General features: G+C 40.2%; 1 protein-coding gene and 1 non-coding gene across 3 annotated transcripts in view; one reads left to right on the top strand and one right to left on the bottom strand.

Annotated features, from left to right (window-relative positions):
* The window catches only part of LOC132822707 (bactericidal permeability-increasing protein-like), a 39977-nt gene extending 24701 nt beyond the window's left edge, over positions 1-15276 (top strand). For both annotated transcript variants that reach the window (XM_060835974.1, XM_060835975.1), the window contains 5 exons: positions 3175-3242; positions 4990-5032; positions 5240-5303; positions 7553-7629; positions 15108-15276. In XM_060835974.1, coding sequence (XP_060691957.1) covers positions 3175-3242; positions 4990-5032; positions 5240-5303; positions 7553-7629; positions 15108-15149 — 294 coding nt within the window. In that variant the 3' untranslated portion in view covers positions 15150-15276. The remainder of the gene's footprint in view (positions 1-3174; positions 3243-4989; positions 5033-5239; positions 5304-7552; positions 7630-15107) is intronic.
* Positions 13753-13827, bottom strand: trnat-agu (transfer RNA threonine (anticodon AGU)). The gene has a single exon. It is a non-coding gene; the product is annotated as a tRNA-Thr (tRNA).
* Positions 15277-20515: the final 5239 nt, after the last annotated feature.

Genomic DNA, 20515 nt, shown 5'->3' with positions numbered 1-20515 from the left:
AGCCTTACGTTTCTCCAAACACACACACTTTGTTATCCTAGATAACAAAGCTAACCTCAGGCTGCTTTTTTCTACCAGTAATTGCCTCTTTACCCTTTTCTTTTATGTCATCTCAGAAGAAGTTGAGGAGTTCCCAAATTCATGGAGTTGGATCTTCACCTCAGCATCAGAAATTCGGTGTCGTGCCATTTTCCCAACATCATAGTTCCAACCCCATCACCTCTGCCCATTCCCAAAATATTTTCATCTTCATGAGATGTGGGTAGGCGAGGTACAAACAGGGCAGGCCCAGGGCATTAATGGATGTATATGCATGCAGTAGATCAGGCTGGTTGGAAAGGCCATCTCTGTTTATTGGCACATCAGCCCAGTTAATTTCAGGGTGGTTGGGCAACCTACCTTGCTCATTCTCACCATCCCTCAACCACCCTGTGATCCCTCAATGCACGTCATGCCCACTCTATTCTCTGATTTCTTCATATTACCTACATGCCTCCTCATATTCTCAATACCTCCTCAGTGCCCTCTGACATCTTCTTTACACCCACATCCCCCCTCCATCCTTACTCCATTTCCATGTTCTCCTTGCATCCTTCATTTGTATTCTCCTTGTATCCATTAGGTACAGAACCAATAAGTCATTGGCAAGTCGCACAAGTCTTTGAAATGGTCCTGAAACTGACACATAGGCAAATGGGGCTTTGAAAATCTCTGTGCTTAAAACCTCATCAAAGTATCAATCTTTCACCTAAGGGCTACACTTCAGAATTCCCTTCTTAAAGCTCTCCAACCTCACTACTCTACTTCCTCCCTTGCATATTTTTCTTAAAATTCATTTCTTTGATCAAGTTTTACATGTTTCCTGGTCTCCCCTATTTTTTCTTTTGGTTTTGTGAAGAACCTTAGGTTGACTTTCTGCTTTGAAGATGTTCTGTTGATCCATGTTTTGTTACTGAGATCTGTTGAAACTTACTTGGGGGGACATATTTGTGATGCACGCATAGCAGAAACATTAATGGACATGGTAACTTGGAAAAACGGAATAATTCCCAAGGAACTTCCTTGAGGTCTCTTTAACATTTTTCACTTTTCAACTCTGACTTCATTTTCTATGTTTAATGACTTGCATAATATTACCAGATGTTTCAAAATGATTCATTTAAAAGTTATGAGGGATGATTCATGGAATGGTTCAAGGGCAACTAGAGATGGATGTTAAATGCTAGGCAGACAGTGATGTGCATGTCCCATGAATAAATAAAAAAGAAATCACAGTATTGAAGGCCATTTGGCCCACTGAGTCTTTGCTGGATCTCTAAGGAGCACAGAGAGTCAGTGTAGATATAACAAGCCAACCAGATTTATTTTGTGTTGTAACCATTCCATCACTCTTTAATTACAATAACTGAGTTGAAATGTTTTTATGGTATTGCTAAAGTCTGGTGAAATACCAGAAGAAATCCATTGCACCATTACAAACAAATTAGCTAACTCCATTCAAACTTCTTTCTACAATGTAGATTAACTAATGTTTCCTCTCTCTGATATGCAGCATGGATTTATAGAAGAAACAGTAAATTACAAAATGTTCACATTGCTCCCCTCATTACCCTCTTACACCTCCCAATACCCACCAGTGCCAAAGATGGTGTTTGCAATTACTTTTTCTGCCATTGGAAGCCATGCAAACTGGGCAGCAGATAAAAGCATGCTTGTAACCTCATAAAATAGAATTGTCAAGTTAGTAACAAAGCTGATACAGATTTGATTGCAGAATTATTGAAAAATGTCCCAACTCATTAACAATACACTTTTTGATATCATTTAGCAGTACAAGTGTAAACTTGTCTGAACTTAAATCCAGCACTGCAACTGCAAACAACCATTCTACACATTTTAATTCAACTTCAACTTTGCTTCCATCTGTTCCATTACTGGACAGAGTGTGATACTCTAAGTTGTGGGTTTCTATTTTAAATCAAGTCATGATACGAGAGATTGAGCCTTCAATATTAATAAATAGAACTTTATCAATGATATTTACTCTACAAAAGAAATATTTGCAAAATCAATGATATTCAGTAAAGTTTGGCCTATACTTTTGTGATCTAAGATGTGATTTGCATATAATTTAGTAATTTGTTTTGTTTTTCTTACAAATTTTAAAATACTACTATTACTACTAGTACATGGAATAAATTACTACTGATATCTTGATTTTCTGTGTGTCTGAAGAGGTTTGATGACTTCTAGGTAGGTCTGTCATGATGGAGATGGTAAACCATGGTGATTTCTTTATTTAAAAATAAAGTCTGGGAGGGAGTGAGTTCAGGGAGGTTAATGGAAATTTGTTAATATTGAGAGTTAATGAGTGAACAAGGTAAACAGCATAATACATTAAAGTTTTAATTGTTTATGGGAAACACCCATAGCTTGGAAGAAAAAGATTTTTAGTTTCAGTTTGGGGTCAGATGCAGAAGTTTTGGCTGAAGTTGGATGTGAAAAGCAATTGCTTTGACAAGGAGGAATACCGAAGGACTGTTAAGAAAGAGGTTACCTCAGTGAGGAGTTTAGTTTCAAAGTTCCGTAGCAGAAGTGTGGTTAAAACTCTGAAGAGTTATGTTACAGTGTGAAAACAAGCTTGGTTAATTGATGAATCAAGGAAGAGGCTATCGAGTTCTCAAGATTGAGGCCACAGTTAAGATAAGATCAACAGTGTGAAAGAGAAAGGAATTCTCTGGTGTGAGTATGATAAGAAGAGTTTTTGGGATTCGTGAGATTATTGTACTGCAGGTTTCAAATTTTAAAATTTGTGTTCTATGTAAGTAGTTTGGTTTATTCTAGTTTATCATAATTTATTCTGTGTGATAAACTTCTGTTTTATTGATAAGCCTAAATCAGCAGCATTGTGTGTTTGTGTTTCAGTGAAAGGCAATCTCATTATAACCAAAAAAAACCAAATTATGGTCTATCAAACCAGATCTCATTTTAATTTGTCCAGGAATAATGTTAGATATTATAAAACTTTAAATATTAAAAGTTTTTTTTTCATAGAGGTCATCCAAAATCTAGTGCAGTAAAAAAAATGCCTTTGAAAGTAAAACTAGGGGAATTCTCATTGTTTTTACTGTGAACAGAAGCCGCATGTTACAATAAATTATGTATTGATCACAGACAGCCAGTGTGCTTGGGCAGATATTCATTTCAGACATGAAAGTGAGTGGGACAGTGTTTTTGAACAGGTAAGAATTAAACCGATGAAATATTTTCTTTCTCTATAAGTAGACTCAACCTTTACTATCGGAGCCACAAACATTAATACCATGCAGAAAATACTAATGACAATTGACAAGCAGCAATGCTTCAAGTAATACATGGCTTCACTATCTCTGAGTGGTACAACATATTTACTGTGTATAAAACTTTATAGACAAGTGTGTTTTCAAAATAAGCCGCATTTCTACTTACGAATATGAACAAAATTCTCACATCCTATATATGTGTGGTTTTTACTGAGAGAATGGTGAATCAGAGCTGATGTTAATTAAACTCTTATGTTGTTACTTTGAATCATAAGAGAAATTCTCCACAAAACTTATTTGTTGACTATAAATTGTTTAAAGAAATAAACTGGAACATTTATTACCTTTTAATTCATTCTTGGAATTTGGGCAATGCTAGCAATTATTCGATATTCCTGATTGTTCTTGAAAAGATGGTGGGGAGCTATTACATTGAAATGCCACCTTCCATAAAGTGAAGGTATTGCCACAGCATTAAAGGTAGAGCATTCCAAGATTTTTACCAAGAATATGAAGAAGAATCTTATAGGGCCAAGTTGTGGTGACACAGTGGTTAGCACTGCTGCCTCACAGCACCAGGGTCCCAGGTTCGATTCCAACCTTAGGTGACAGTCTGAGAGGAGTTTGCACATTCTTCCTGAGTCTGCACGGGTTTCCTCTGGGTGCTTCAGTTTCTTCCTACAGTCCAACAATGTGCAGGTTAGGTGGATTGGCCATGCTAAGTTGCCCATTGTGTGCAGGCTAGGTGGAGTAGACATGGGAAATGGAGAGTTATAGGATAGGTGGGTTTGGGTGAACTGCTCTTTGGGGGAGGAGGGGTCAGTGTGGACTCAATGAGCCAAGTGGCCTGTTTCCATACTGTAGACATTCTACGAAGGTAGGATGGTTGGTCACTTTGCAAGATGCAAGAATAAGGGACTTACCAAATCTTGGCGTTATAGGTAGGAGTGGTTTATATTTCTTTTGTTGTTGCCTCAAGTTTGAGTTGTTAGAAATGTTTCTAATGTTACTCACTTTTCATAAAGATGGTAGGACACAACACAATGGAAGGCAGCATGATTCCAAAAATGGGCTTCTTTTCTACAACTGCTGCTAATTAATCACTTGTAGCAATGGAAGATATCAAACTGGGTATTCTCTGAAGTAGTTGATGTGATCACCTACCATAAATCCAGTCCTTCTAGAGTGCTTGTCCAGTAGCTAAGCCTCTATGCTACTATACTCATGTTAGCTGGGAATGTGTGATACAGCTTGTGCGTGTTATGGAGATAGAATTGTGACCACACAGATCCTAACACTGAGGCTTCAATATCATGATTGTCAGACACCACACTTACTGCCTGTACTCTCCAACCTTTCCTTAATTTGCTTAGCAATCCCTGAAGGAAACTGTAACCCAGCTCTAGGATGCTGTCACAGTAGTTATAGAAAAGGCCTTCTTGAAGGAATGAATGAGTTCTACATGGTATATGTTTCTTTTTCTCCAAAAGTCCAGTTTAATTACTGGAATATCACAAGATAGAACAGGCACTCAAACACACAGTAACACAAACACCAAGGCATTGAAGTCCCAGAATGATCTATTATGAATTTAATAATGTCATTGCAATTCATCCATGTTTATGACTTGTGTAACTTCTCCGTGTAAAACTGAATAAATGAATACAGCTTTCTATTGTTTAATCAGGGTGGACCTAGCTGAGGAAGAATCTAAAGTGGGACCCATCCCAGTAAGTCTTTTGTCATATCCTTAGATATTTTAAATTGCAGTATTAATTATCACTTGTTACCTTTTCATATTATAATGTAATTGGTGCAAAGTAAAGTTTTCATTGTACACTTTAGAGCTGTGTTAATATGCTCTTGAGCTTAAGAAATTTAGACAATATGTTAAGTTAAATTGATTTTCACTAAAAAGCACTTTTATCATATCAAAGACAACGGCAATGGAAATGATGCTGAATTTGGGATTACAGAAGATGGTGATTCCGAAGATAAATGGTAGGTCTTGCTAAAGATAATTACACTATCTCATTTAAACTGCGTTGGCCCAGTCACAATGTCACATTACTGATCATATTAGTTACTCAAGTAGTTCAGTGTCTCTGCTGTTATTTGGCTGCTTCCTTCCACAACCCGCCCACCCCCCCCCCCCCACCCCCTCCCCCACCTTCCCCCCTGTATACATCCAATGTGTGAAGCAAGGGTGGATATATGGAGTGATTAGTTTTCAAAACTAATGCCTCCAAGATCAGTTAATTCAATTGCAAAAGTCAAGGTTAGCATCTCCTCCTTTCTTGTCTCAATACACCCCATTCTCAGAAAATGGAACCTGGCTGATATTAGAGACTTGATAAATACAGAGCCACTAAAGCACCATCATGTCATGTTGTACAGCATCTTAAGGAACTGGGTAGATTATGTTAGTGTTCTCATTCAAACCTTCAGGCATCCTTCAACAATTTGCAAACTGCTTTAGCTGTTTTGGATTGCATCTAAAGTATTGACATAGGATTGTTTCATTCCCCAAGATCCTATGATGTATATTTTATTGTGACTTTCACAGTATAATCAGTTAATAAGTGACTACTAATCCTATTTTGATTATAATGTTGATCTAATACATTTAAAATTGTATATAATGCATATATTCAAACTTTTGGATAAAAAGTGTCAGTTCTTTGCTGTAGTAATATTGTTTGTCCTCACAATGAGATCAAATGGAATGGGTTATGGTGGCTGAAATGTAAATTGTTTTAAAGAGCCTTAAACCCATCCCCTACCTCCTCACTTCCTGCTGCCTTGAGAAAGCAGCCAACACATTCAAGTACCCCTCCTTCCCTAAGTTATACTCTACATGGTATATGTTTCTGTTTCTCCAAAAGTCCAGTTTAATTGCTGCAACATCACAACATAGAACAGGCACTCAAACCCACAGTAACACAAATGCCAAGGCATTGAAGTCCCAGAATGATCTTATACTCTTTTCCATCCTCTTCCATCAGGCAGAAGATATAAAAGTTTGAAAGCATGTATCAATAGATTGAAGAATAGCTTCTTCCCCACCAGATTTATGAATGGACCTCTCATATATTAGAGTTGATCTTCCTCTGCACTTCACTGAAGCTGTAACACAATATTCTGCATCCTGTCCTATTACCCTGATGTACTGATGTAAGATATGATTTGCCTGATAGCAGATAAAATAATAATTTTGGAACCTACTGGCACACTATCTGATAACTCTTATCTGGTTCATTTTAATCCAAGGAGAGAAAATGGTTGAAATAGATTCTCAGGGTGCTGGAGAATTTCAGCAGGCCTGGCAGTATCTGGAGAGATGGAAACAAATTTAGCATTTCAAATCGAAAATGAGTTTTTGAAACCAAGCAAGAATCATTTGGACTCAAAATGTTGACTCCGTTTCTCTCTCCACAGATGCTGCTAGGCCTGCTGAGTTTCTCCAGCATGTTCTGTTTTTATTTCTGACCTCCAGCATCCGCAGTCCTTTGCTTTTATGAAAGGAACTGGTCATATTGATTGGAGGCTGCAAGATGAAGTGATGGAGGCTGGTACAATTACAACATTTACAAGGCATCTGGCTGGGCGTATGAATAGGAAGGGTTTGGAGGAATATGCGCCATGTGCTGAAAATAATTTGGGATATCTGGTCAGCATGGACAAGTTGGACTGAAGGGTCTGATTCTGTGCTGTATACCTCTATGACTCTATCTTTTGCTGTATCTCAGGACGTGTGACAATAATAAATCAAATCAAATCATTTCTGGGCTAACCAAGGCGTGGAAAAGCAGGAGTCCCTACCCAGAATCAAACTGTTTACCCATTCAAAGCCCATCTCCCTTCATTCATAGGTTCTGTCCTTCACTCTTGATGGAAGATTATTTGCCTCCCCCACACTTCCACTTAAAGGGGAGTATCCTCTCAAGTTGGTTTCATCACCAATTACCACAAATTTAACTATGGTCTAATCTCAGGTTCCAGTGAGCAACACAGGAGGAAATTCAACAGTAGTTTAAAATACATTGTACCATCACCATCTTGAAATTTTCCTAAACTACATAATTAATGATGACTATGGCTCCTGTGCCCAAAAGACTGCAGAGACAATGAACTACTTAAATAAAAAATATGATCAGTTTGAAAAGCATAACTAATTTTATCATTAAAATGTTATCTAAACATATAAAATATATTTCTTCCACTTGTTTCTTATTCTAAATGTTTTCAAGCACTACTGAAAAAGGGATTCACCATACCAACCATGGGCAAAGTATCGCTGAAGAATCCAGTTCTTAAAACTGAGCAGGTAATAGATTTCTATTTATGGTACTCTGAAGGAAGAGAAGCTGCTGATTGTTCTTAGTTCTCATTTATTCAAGTTGACACAAGTAAAATTAACTTCCATTTTACACTATTGGTCCAGTTGTAAAGTCCTCCTACATTACATCCTGTTAAATAAGGTGTAACCTCATTTTTAACTGTATTAAAACAAAATTACTTAGAAATGTACTCTTTGTCACTGAAAAATTAGTTTTGGATTTATGGAAGTTTGAATATTTCCGCTGTGATAAAAATGTCATGGATTTTAATATAAAAATATTTATAAAATGTTGCTTGACATTTATCTTAAATTCAGTTGCATTTTCTGATTGTCATTACTCAGCATCTTCTACAAATAAGAAGTAAAAAACTGTCATTACCTTTTACTTCCTGACTTGCTGTCTGTGAGAACTTTTCAGTATCATTGGTTGATTAGCCAAATTGCTGACATCACTGTTGCTTGGTGCTGAACATAGCCTAATTGCCCCCAGAATCAATTTTTGCTGGGATAGATAAAATCCAGAGGTCAAGAAATTTTTGTGGGTGCTTTTTTCAAAATCAACAGCGAGTGATATCATTTCGTCATCACTTGAGATTTTGTAACAACCAAAACAGCGTATTTAATGGAATACAAACTTCCAAGGCACTTAATAAAAGTGATACTAGCAAAGAAAAGCAGAGGTTTTACACTAACCCAGAGAAGTAGAAATTGGGAAAGATGACCAAAGGTTTGATCAAAGATATCAAGGCAACATCTTTAAAGAGGAAAGAAAATTCTTGCAGTTCCAATCTTGGATGTTAAAGAAGAGTTTGACATATCAGAGATAGTTGAAAAGTCCAAAATGGTGATAAGGTAGAACTGAGCATCATTGGCATAGATGTTGAAGCTGATGTGTTTTTAGATAATGCAGCAAAGAGGCAGGAAATAGGTGAGAAATAGAAGTAAGTTAATGATAGTTCCCTGAAAACTGGAAGTGTAAAAGTGCAAGCAACTCTCTGGATTGAATTGGACCAACTCAGTGCAGTTCCACCGATCTAATTGAAGACTTACTGGAGGAGGATGGTGCTGTCTGCTACATCAACAGCCGCAGATGGGATGAGAAAATTAGTGAAATGTAATAGTTCCTCATACTTGTAAACATTTCCATTGTAGTTTTAGAATCATAGACCAAAATCCTTCAGGACATACCAGAATCTTTAGAAGTTGGATGGGTGGTGGAGCATGTAATCTGGTGGAAATCAAAAATTTAGTTTCTTGATGACAAGTCAAAGTTTTAGAATTAAAGTTCCCAGAAACATTTAGGAAGGTTGGCTTTCGCATCCTTGGTGGGAATCTCTATTGCATTTGTTAGTCATGTACAGTCATTAACACCTCAGCATGCTGGAATTCGGTTCATGGGTACAATCTTGTTAAAATGGCAAAAATAGGAAATAGATGTGCACAAATTTAGCAGCATATATGAGGTGTGTCCTTGGTGGGGTAGACAGTTATCCTCCAAGCTCCAGTGAATACAATTTTTTTCAGGAACATAGCTCCTTCATAACCAAATTGTTTCTTTGTGCAAATTATATTGTTAGGGTAAGGTTTGACTGGGTAAACAAATCCATCCAAATGAGGAAGCCACACGGGATTATGCCATCAAACTAGACTGAGGCAAGCAAGCAGGACTTAACTCAAAAAAGGCTTTGGTTCAAAAGGCTGAGATAATGTTGAACTAGGTAGAAAAGAACACTAGGGAGTAGAATTTAAAAGGCATGGTTGTCAGGACACTGGAAGGATCCTGAGGAACAGAGAAAGAAATAGAAGTATCACAAAACAAGGGACAAGGAGGACAAGGGAGGCTACATATTCAGGTTGGGGAACACAATGGGGTATAGGTGTGTTGGGGTGCGACAGAGAATTGAAAAAGGTTGGGCATGGGATCTGGATGAGAATGGGATCAGAGAGAAAAGGAAAAATATCAAGAGAGATGGCTAATGAACCGGGGTGGGGGGCGGATTGAAGAAAGACAGAGTGGATGCCAGTAGAAAGAAGACGGCCATTACATTGGTGCACTGGAGAAGTGTACTGTAGAGGGGAGGGGAGGGGAGTGGGTAACAAAATCAGATGGAAAATTTACAACCACCAACTCCTGAATCATCTTGCAAAAGAAGGCCTCACAGAGAATCCCTACAGTGTGGAAACAGGCCATTTGGCCCATCAAGTCCACACCCACCCTCCAAAGAACATCCCACACAGATCCATCCTATCTCTATAGTTACCATGGACATCCATGGACACTATGGGCAATTTAGCATGGCCAGACCACCTAACCTGAATTACTTTGGAAATGTCAGGAAACTGAAGCACCCGGAGGAAACCCCACATAGACATGGGGAAAATGTGCAAATGAGTTTGGAGAAGATTTGTAGCTCATGTTGAAGTCTGGATTTAAGTTTGCTCACTGAGCTGGAAGGTTTGTTTTCAGACATTTCATCACCATGCTAGGTAACATCATCAGTGAGCCTCTGGTGAAGCGCAGGTGTTATGTCCCACTTTCTATCTATGTGTTTAGGTTTCCTTGGGTTGGTGATGTAATGATCTGTGTTGGTGATATAATTTCCTGTTCTTTTTCTCAGAGCATGGTAGATGGTGTTCAAATTGATGTGTTTGTTAAGAGTTCGCATTGTCCTAGAATGGATGTGTTGTCCCAAAGTGAAGTCCTTCCTTATCTGTATGTAAGGATACAAATGATAATGGGTCATGTCTTTTTGTGGCGAGTTAATGTTCATGTATCCTGATGGCTAGTTTTCTGCCTGTTTGTCCAATGTAGTGCTTGTTAGAGTTCTTGCAAGGTATTTTGTAAATGACGTTTGTTTTACTTGTTGTCAGTATTGGGTCTTTTAAGTTCATTAGCAGCTGTTTTAGTGTGTTGGTGAGTTTGTGGGCTACCATGATACCAATAGGTCTGAGTAGTCTGGCAGTCATTTCCAAGAGGTCTTTGACGAGGGTTTCTGGATGTGTTTTGTCTGCTTGTTTGGGTTTGTTGCTGAGAAATCGGCAGGCTGAATTCATTGGGTACCTGTTCTTTTTGAATATGCTGTATAGATGATTTTCCTCTGCTCAGCATTGTTCCTCTGTGCTGCAGTGATTGGAGGCTTGTTGAAATAATGTTCTAATGCAGCTTCGTTTGTGGATGCTGGATGTGGATGATTGTTTCTGTAGTTCAGTATTTGGTCTGTATGTGTTGTTTTCCTGCAGACGCTATTGACTGTTTGTTCTCTGTGACATCTAGGTTTGGCAGTATGGTATTGTTTTCCTCCTCTTTTGTGAATTTTATTCCAGTAAGGATATTATTAATGATCTTGAACATTTCCTCAGTGAGCCTTCGGTGAAGCGATGGTGTTATGTCCCACTTTCAATTTATTTGCTTAGGTTTCCTTGGATTGGTGATGTAATGACCTCTGTTGGTGATATAATTTCCTGTTCTTTTTCTCAGATGGTGATAGATGGGGTCCAAATTGATGTGATTGTTCATGGAGTTTGCATTGAAATGCCATGCTTCTGGGAATTCTCATGTGTGTCTCTGTTTGGCTTGTACTAGGATGGATGTGTTGTCCCAAAGTGGAGTCCTTCCTTATCTGTACGTAAGGATACGAATGATAATGGATCATGCCTTTTTGTGGCAAGTTAATGTTCATGTGTCCTGGTGGCTAGTTTTCTGCCTGTTTGTGGGCTACCATGATACTAAGAGGTTTGAATAGCCTGGCAGTCATTTCCAAGATGTCTTTGATGTCGCAGAGAGTGACTAGGGTTTCCATATAGCGGACCCAAAGTTTGGGTTGAATGTTTGGAAGAGCTGTTTGTTCAGGTTTCTGCATCTGCTAAGATCCCTGATATTGGAGATCCCATGGGTGTTCCGTTGGTTTGTCTATAGGTTTTGTTATTTAAAATAAGGCATAGATCCACGAGCTTGATGATGTTGCCCTTTCTGATGAAGTTGGTGGTGTTTGGTGTATGTGTCTTTTTTTAATTCATCCATCCATTATTTCATCCTCCTCTACCTTGGTGTCTTTAGTGTTCAAGAATTCTTGGTTGAGTGAATGGAGTGGCGTGAGTATTCTACTAAGTGTTTCAGTCTTTGGTGTAGTTCCTTCGCTAATCTGTATGTTGGTGTTCCAGGTAGTGAGACTATGGGTCTGAGGGGGCCTCCTGCTTTGTGAATTTCGCGTAATCAGTAGATGTGTGGTGTTTTCGATCTGTCTGATTTTTTAGACATTTGTCTTGTTTAATTCTCCAGATTCCTGACATTTTTTGAATGTGCAAACTCCACACAGTCACCGAAGGCTGGAATTGAACTCAGGTTCCTGGTGCTGTGGGGCAGTACTGCTAATCACTGAGCCACTGTGCTGCCCCATAATGTGCACTATAAATTTGCACGAGTGGGAAGCAATGGCCTCGTGATATTATCATTGGACTGTCCATCCAGGGACCCAAATAATGTTCTGGGGACCCGGGCTTGAATCCTACCACGGCAGATGGTGGTATTTCATTACAATTTTTAAAAGTATCTGGATTTAAGAGTCTAATAATGACCATGAATTAATTGTTGATTTTCGGGAAAAGCCCGTCTGGTTCACTAATATCGTTAATTGAAGGAAACTGCCATCCTTACCTGGTCTGGAATACACATGACCCTAGACCCACAGCAATCTGGCTAACACTTAAAAGCCCTCTGGGCAATTAGGGACAGGCACTAAATGCTGGCCTAGCCAGTGACGCTCTCATCACAATCACCTGATGAAGGAGCGGCGCTACGAAAGCTCATGTGCTTCCAATTGAACCTGTTGGACTATAACCTGGTGTGGTGTGATATTTAGCTTTGTACACCCCTGTCCAACACCGGCATCTCCAAATCCTGTGAATGAATTTTTAAAATCAGCAGCAGGTGTGAGCTGAGATATGTTTATACTTGTTTATACCTAACTTCGGGAATTAAAACAGAAACTGATATTGTGCAAGACCTCAGTCGAAGCCTTAGCACGGAAGGGAAATACTCACAGCAGAATAAGCTCTGTTAGCTCCTAAAACTGACATCCCAACTCTGTTTTGTGATTCATTAAACTCTGAGAAGAATAGGACCTAACAATCACCTTGATGTGATGTGGTTTCTTCTACATTAGCATCAGCAAACTACTACAGAGGAACTTCCGTTCTTATTGAAGTCTATAGTGTTGGCACTTCACCCAGTTATGTTGGTATTACATTATATGCAGAGTTGACTGACTCAGTTTAACTGTGTGCATGTTGGTTCACTGACTGAATGGACAGAGAATCCTTTAAACAAGAGTGTCACATATTGTGACATCATCTAGCTATATTAAAGATATGTTGCCTTTCTGAGAACTGTGCAAGATAATAGTGCTGATGGTTACCTGAGGTTTAATCCTCTTGCAGCCATACAGGAGCTTTCAAAGACCCATAGATCCAAAAATGAAGGCCATGAGGGTTGGAACCATTACGCAGTGTGTGGCTTGAAAGGTCATAAGGTAGAGGATAATGAAGGACACCTTGTGTCAGATTGGTCAATTTGTAAATGCTTGGAATGCAATGCGAAGATTAAGAATACAGGGATCTGCCAGAATAGGGGAGAGGAAATCATCTCACAGAAGATGCATCTCACCATTCAGAGGTGGCTGGAGGGCAGGCATTCCCCAATCCAGCCAGCTTGACAATGGCCTAAAGGGTGGCTAGGCTGGGTCAGATCTCAAATAGAAAACAACATCACATTCCTGAAATGTCTTTTTTTTAGATTAGATTTCCTAAGTGTGGACACAGGCCCTCCGCCCCAAACAGTCCACACCAACCCTCTGAAGAGTAACCCACCCAGACCCATTTCCCTCTCACTCACCTAACACGATGGGCAATTTAACATGTCCAATTAACCTGGCCTGCTCATCTTTACACTGTGGGAGGAAACTGGGGCACCCGGAGTAAACCCACTCAGACACGGGGAGAATGAGCAAACTCCACACAGACAGTCGTCCAAGGCTGGAATCGAACCTGGGACCCTGGTTCTGTGAGGCTAACCACTGAGCCATCATGGTGCCCCCAGCAAATTTCACAGGCTGGCCCAATGTAGGGATTGAACCCACAACCTTGGCATTACTAGCACCACGCTCTAACCAGCTGAGCTAACCGACCAACAATTCAGTGCTCAGTACATTAGGCAATCAACTTAATCCAGCAGTAGTAATAGTATTGCTGTTATTAGGGAGGAGGAGGAGAAAGAGAGGAAGGGATGCCCAGTACCACCAGTTCCAGAGAGATGATGTTCAGAGGGTAGTAACTTTGCCTGAAGAGGAGATCTAGGGTCTTCAGAGCTATCAAGCAGTGCACTGAGAGAGGGTGTAATGAAGGTGGAGCAGCTAAGGGGGAATGATTGAAAAGTAGTGTCAGAGATATCTTCACCCGTCCAAGGACACTATCACCTACATCTGCCCCCTTCTTCGGGTAGACCTGCAGCTGGGCAGCTTGGGAGGCAGCACTGTACTTGATGTGATGTGTTGCTATAAAATAATTATAGTAGAGATCCAGCAACATTGTGTTTTCCTTTCTCTGCCTGGATTTAAAAGTTGGTGGAGGAGAATGAGGGGTAAAATAGATCATCTGTCACCTCAGAGCCTGTACATGAATCGCTATAAGTTGATTTGCAGGTAATCAGGAAGGCAAACAGAATATTGGCTTTCATTGCCAGAGGGATTGAACTTAAGAGCAGGGAGTTTCTGTTGCAATTGTACAAGGTGTTGGTGAGGCCACACCTGGAGTATTGTGCACAGTTCTGGTCTCCTTACTTGAGAACAATAATCTGGCTTTGGAGGTGATGCAGAGGAGTTTCGCCAACTTGATTCCGGAGATGAGGGAGTTACTGTAGGAGAGAGGTTGATCCACCTGGGACTGTACTCGCCAGAATTTAGAACAATGAGAGGGGATCTTATAGAAACATGAAAAATGATGAAAGGGATAGATAAGATAGAGGCAGGCAAGTAATTTCCACTGGTGGGTGAGACCAGGACTAGGGGACATGGCCTCATGATTAGGGGGAGTAGATTTAGGACAAAGATGAGAAGGAACTGCTTTCCTCAGAGAGTAGTGATTCTATGGAACTCTCTGCCCAGGGAAGCAGTAGAGATAGCTTCATTAAATATATTCAAGACACAGTTAGATGGGTTTTTGCATGTTAGGGGAATTAAGGTTAATGGGGATAATGCATGTAGGAGGAGCTGAGACAATGGGTAGATCAGCCATGATTTTAATGAATGGCAAAGCAGACTCAATGGGCCAAATGGCCTACTCCTGCTTCTAATACTATGAAACTATAACTGAACCCTTCATGTCTACAATATGCATTCAGCATGTCCTTCTACAGATTGTGCCAATGTTTACTTAACTGTAACGTAAATATTTTTCTGTCTGTTTTTCAGGGTTTACTCGTGATCACCACTGATATTAAGTACAGAAACTGAAAGCAGAATACTTCAAAATGCAACATGCAAAGAGCTGTTAAAGTCATCTATGGTTAACAGTCAATACCCACCTATATCTTCTTGTACTCTGACATGATTCCCCTGATGTTAACACAAATTAAAAAAACTTTGCATCATTGCAAATTAGAATGAGTAATGTGCTTCTTTCAATTAATACCCTTTATTATTATTTAGCAATTGCAAATTCCTGAAGTCACTACTTGTTAATACGGAGCATTAAGCCTATAAGGAACAGGAATAGGTTATTCAGCCCCTTAAGCTAATTCTACCATTGAATAGGACCGTGGAGAATCTGACATTCCTCATATCCACTTTTCTTGCATTTTCCATTCACCCCTGATTCCCAGACTTATTAAGAATTTATCTATCTCAGCCTTAAATATGCAGAAGGATTCTGACTCCACAGGTCTCTGCGGCAAGGAGTTCCAAAGACCCTCAACCGTCTGAGAGAAGAAATTCCATATCATCTCATAATTGGTATTTCTCCTCAAAGTGCATAAAGCATTTTGTGCTAAGGCCACACCAGTGGAGGTTGGCTGCACTGCAACCTGTGTAGAACCTGTTGAGCAAAGACTATTCTCACTGTGAAGAAAGCCTGCCATTCAACAATGGGTTTCATCACAACAGCTTGTCAGTGATCTGGCATGATGCCCATTCCTTAATCCGAATTCCTCGTGTTGGTCAATCATGGATCTTTGCACCATGGGTTAGGGCTATTAATCTAAACTTCCCCAATCATTCAACAGATTACGCAATGCCTAGATGTGGTATGCAAACCACAAAGGGACTAGATTCAATCTGCAGATTGGGTGGTAATTAAAACTTTACAGTTGGCATCATTACCTTTAAGGTAGGGAAGTGAAAATTAGCTCCTGTTTCTGATCGAACCCAATAATATTGAAAGTCAATAATCTTGAATGACATGTGGAATCAGAATCAAGCTCAGGTGTGATGCATTCACTGAAAACAAATGGTATGCTAGACTGTTTAGACTCACATTTGAACAAGTGCCACTTTAACAAGCGAACAGAAAATACACATTGGGAACAGCTGAAGGGAAAGTGATCAAGGAGCAGGTTTACAGCAAGTTATAAACAGAGATACACAATCCATATAATAGAGGGACTTTCCATTATCCTAATGAATTAGAATAGAGATATTGTAAAGGACATGGAGAGTAAGAGTGTGTTTGAGAGTATTTTATTTAGTAATATGTATCTGACCTCATTCGAAGTGGGCATTTCCAGAACTGGTTTAGAGAATGAGGTGGCCAAATAGGTCAAGTGTCAGTTGGGAGAATGTTCAGGGAAAAGTGATCATTGTATCTTCAAGTTTAGTTTAACCATAAAAAGAACTAAAAGACAATCCTCTGGAGGAGGGAATGAATGGATGTGTAATTAAACAATTTAAAGCAGTCCATGCCTAAATGCTACAGGATCTGGACAATATCTAGAGAAATTGAAAATAATATTCAAACCACACAAATGCAAGGTCATGACAATCTCAGCAAAGCAACAATCTAACCATTGTCACTTGACAATCAATGATATCACCATCACTGAATCCCCTAGTATTAACACCCTGCTGGTTTACCTTTGACCATAAATAGAAATTGACTAGCAGTATACATGAGGTGTGTCCTTGGTGGGGGAGACATTCTTCCTCCAAGTTCCAGTGAATACAAATTTCTTCAGGAACATAGCTCCTTCGTACCCAAATTGTTTCTTCATCCAAATTACATTGTTAGGGGTGTAGTTTGACTGAGAGAACAAATCCGTCCAAATGAGGAAGCCACACTGGATAATGCCATCAAACTAGACTGAGGCAGGCAAGCTGGACTTAACTCAAAAAAGGCTGAGATAATGTTGAACTAGGTAGAAAAGAACACTAGGGAGTAGAATTTAAAAGGCATGGTTGTCAGGACACTGGAAGGATCCTGGGGAATGGAAGGAAGAAATAGGAGTATCACAACACAAGGGACAAGAAGGACAAGGGAGACTCCATATTCAGGTTGGGGAACACAAAGGGGCATTGGTGTGCTGGGTCGCGACAGAGAATTGAATCAGGTTGGGCATGGGATCTGGATGAGAATGAGATCAGGGAGAAAAGGAGAAATATCAAGAGAGATGGCTAATGAACCGGGGTGGGGGGCGGATTGAAGAAAGACAGAGTGGATGCCAGTAGAAAGAAGAAGGCCATTACATTGGTGCACTGGAGAAGTGTACTGTAGAGGGGAGGGGAGGGGAGTGGGTAACAAAATCAGATGGAAAATTTACAACCACCAACTCCTGAATCATGTCTCAAAAGAAGGCCTCACAGAGAATCCCTACAGTGTAGAAACATGCCGTTTGGCACTTCAAGTCCACACCCACCCTCCAAAGAACATCCCACATAGACCCACGCTATCTTTATAGTCATCATGGACATCCCTGGACACAATGGCCTATTTAACATGACCAATCCACCTATCCTGCATTTCATTGGAAATGGCAGGAAACTGAATCACCCGGAGGAATCCCCACACAGGCATGGGGAAAATGTGCAAATGAGTTTGGACAAAATTTGTAGCTCTGGTTGAAGTAGTCTGGATTTAAGTTTGCTCGCTGAGCTGGAAGGTTTGTTTTCAGACGTTTCATCACCATGCTAGGTAACATCATCATTAAGCCTCTGGTGAAGCGCAGGTGTTATGTCCCACTTTCTATTTATGTGTTTAGGTTTCCTTGGGTTGGTGATGTAATGACCTGTGTTGGTGATGTAATTTCCTGTTCTTTTTCTCAGAGCATGGTAAATGGAGTCCAAATTGATGTGTTTGTTCATAGAGTTCACATTGAAATGCCGTGCTTATGGGAATTCTCATGTTTGTCGCTGTTTGGCTAGTCCAAAGACAGATGTGTTGTCTCAAAGTGGTGTCCTTCCTTATCTGTAAGTAAGGATACGAGTGATAATGGTCCTGCCTTTTTGTGGTGAGTTAATGTTCATGTATCCTGGTGGCTAGTTTTCTGCTTGTTTGTCCAATGTAGTGCTTATTAGAGGGGAAAGTGACTGGGTTTCTGGTTGTGTTTTGTCTGCTTGTTTGGGTTTGTTGCTGAGAAATCGGCAGGCTGTATTCATTGGGTACTTGTTGTTTTTGAATATGCTGTATCGGTGATTTTCCTCTGCTCTTCGTAGTTCCTCTGTGCTGCAGTGTGTGTGGAGGCTTGTTGAAATAATGTTCTAATGCTGCTTCGTTTGTGGATGCTGGATGTGGATGATTGCTTCTGTTGTTCTGTATTTGGTCTGTATGTGTTGTTTTCCTGTGGACACCATTGACTGTTTGCTCTTCTGTGACATCTAGGAATGGCAGTATGGTATTGTTTTCCTCCTCTTTTGTGAATTTATGGCAGAAAGGGTATTATTGATGGTCTTGAAGGTTTTGTTCAATTTGTTTTGCTTAGGGATGAAAAAGGGGTCATCTACATAGCGGACCCAAAGTTTGGGTTGAATGGTTGGCAGAGCTGTTTGTTCACATTTCTGCATCTGCTAAATTCCCTGATATCGGAGAAGCCATGTGTGTTCTGTGGGTTTGACTGTAGGTTTGTTATTGAAGGTAAGGCATAGATCCACTAGATTAATGATGTTGTCCTTGCTGATGAAGTTGGTCATTTTTGGTGTCTTTGTCTTTGTTTCTTCGAATAGTGCAGTCAGTGTTTCCTTGGCCCGGTTGATGTTGATGGATATAAACATGGCTGTTATGTCAAAGGAAACCATTATTTCATTCTCTTCTATCTTGGTGTGTTTACTGTTCAAGAATTCTTGGTTGGAGTGAATGGAGTGGCGTGAGTCTTCTACTGAGTGTTTCAGTCTTTGGAGTAGTTCCTTTGCTAATCTGTATGTTGGTGTTCCAGGTAGTGAGACTATGGGTCTGAGAGGGCCTCCTGGTTTGTGAATTTTGCATAATCCATAGATGCCTGGTGTTTTGGATCTGTCTGGTTTCATTTTTTGGAATTTTGTCTTGTTTACTTCTCCAGATTTCTGAAGTTTGTTGAATGTGCAAATTCCACACAGTCACTGAAGACTGGAATTGAACTGTGGTTCCTGGTGCTGTGAGGCAACATTGCTAATCACTGAGCCACTGTGCTGTCCCATAATGTGCACTACAAATTTGCATGAGTGGGAAGCAATGGCCTCATGGTTTTATCATTGAACTGTCCATCCAGGGACCCAAATAATGTTCTGGGGACCTGGGCTTGAATCCTGCTACGGCAAATGGTGGTATTTCATAGAACACAGAACATTACAGCCCAGTAATGCCCTTCAGCCCTCGATGTTGCACCGACCAGTCATACCAAACCGAAGCCCATCTAACCTACACTATTCCATATACATCCATATGCTCGTCCAATGACAATTTAAATACACTTAGAGTTGGCAAATCTGCTACCGTTGCAGGCAAAGCATTCTATACCCTTGCTATTCTCTGGTTAAAGAAACTACCTCTGACATCTGTCCTATATCTATCACCCCTCAATTTAAAGCCCTCGTGCTCACCGTCACCATACCTGGAAAAAGGCTCTCCCTGTCAACCCTATCTAACCCTCTGATTATCTTATATGTCTCTATTATGTCACTTCTCAACCTTCTTCTCTCCAACGAAACCACCATCAAGTCCCTCAGCCTTTTATTGGAAGACCTTCCCTCTATACCAGGCAACTTCCTAGTAAATCTCGTCTGCACCCTTTCCAAAGCTTCCATACCTTCTTACAACGTGGTGACCAGAACTGTACACAATACTCCAAGTGTGGCCACACCAGAGTTTTGTACAGCTGTAGCATAACCTCATGGTTCCGGAACTCGATCCCTCTACTAATAAAAGCTAAAACAGTGTATGCCTTCTTAACAACCCTGTCAACCTGGGTGGCAACTTTCAAGGATCTGTGTACCTGGACACTGAGATCTCTCTGCTCATCTACACTACCAAAAATCTTATTACTTTGCATTCCGGTTACTCCAACCAAACTGAATCACCTCACACTTGTCCGCATTAAACTCCATTTGCCACCTCTCAGCATAGCACTGGAGCTTACCTATGTCTCTCTGTAACCTACAACATCCTTCGTCACTATCCACAACTCCACCGACCTTAGTGTCATCTGCAAATTTACTAACCCTCCCTTCTATGCCCTCATCCAGGTCACTTATAAAAATGACCAATAGCAGTGAACTCAACACCAACCCTTGCAGTACACCACTAGTAACTGGATTCCAGGATGAACATTTCCCAACAACCACCACCCTCTGTCTTCTTTCAGCAAGCCAATTACTGATCCAAACTGCTATATCTCCCACAATCCTATTCCTCCGCATTT

The sequence above is a fragment of the Hemiscyllium ocellatum genome, chromosome 15 (assembly GCF_020745735.1).
Source record: "Hemiscyllium ocellatum isolate sHemOce1 chromosome 15, sHemOce1.pat.X.cur, whole genome shotgun sequence".
Classification (NCBI taxonomy): domain Eukaryota; kingdom Metazoa; phylum Chordata; class Chondrichthyes; order Orectolobiformes; family Hemiscylliidae; genus Hemiscyllium; species Hemiscyllium ocellatum.
The sequence above is the reverse complement of the archived record's forward strand: the minus strand, read 5'-3'. Positions and strand labels throughout refer to the sequence as shown.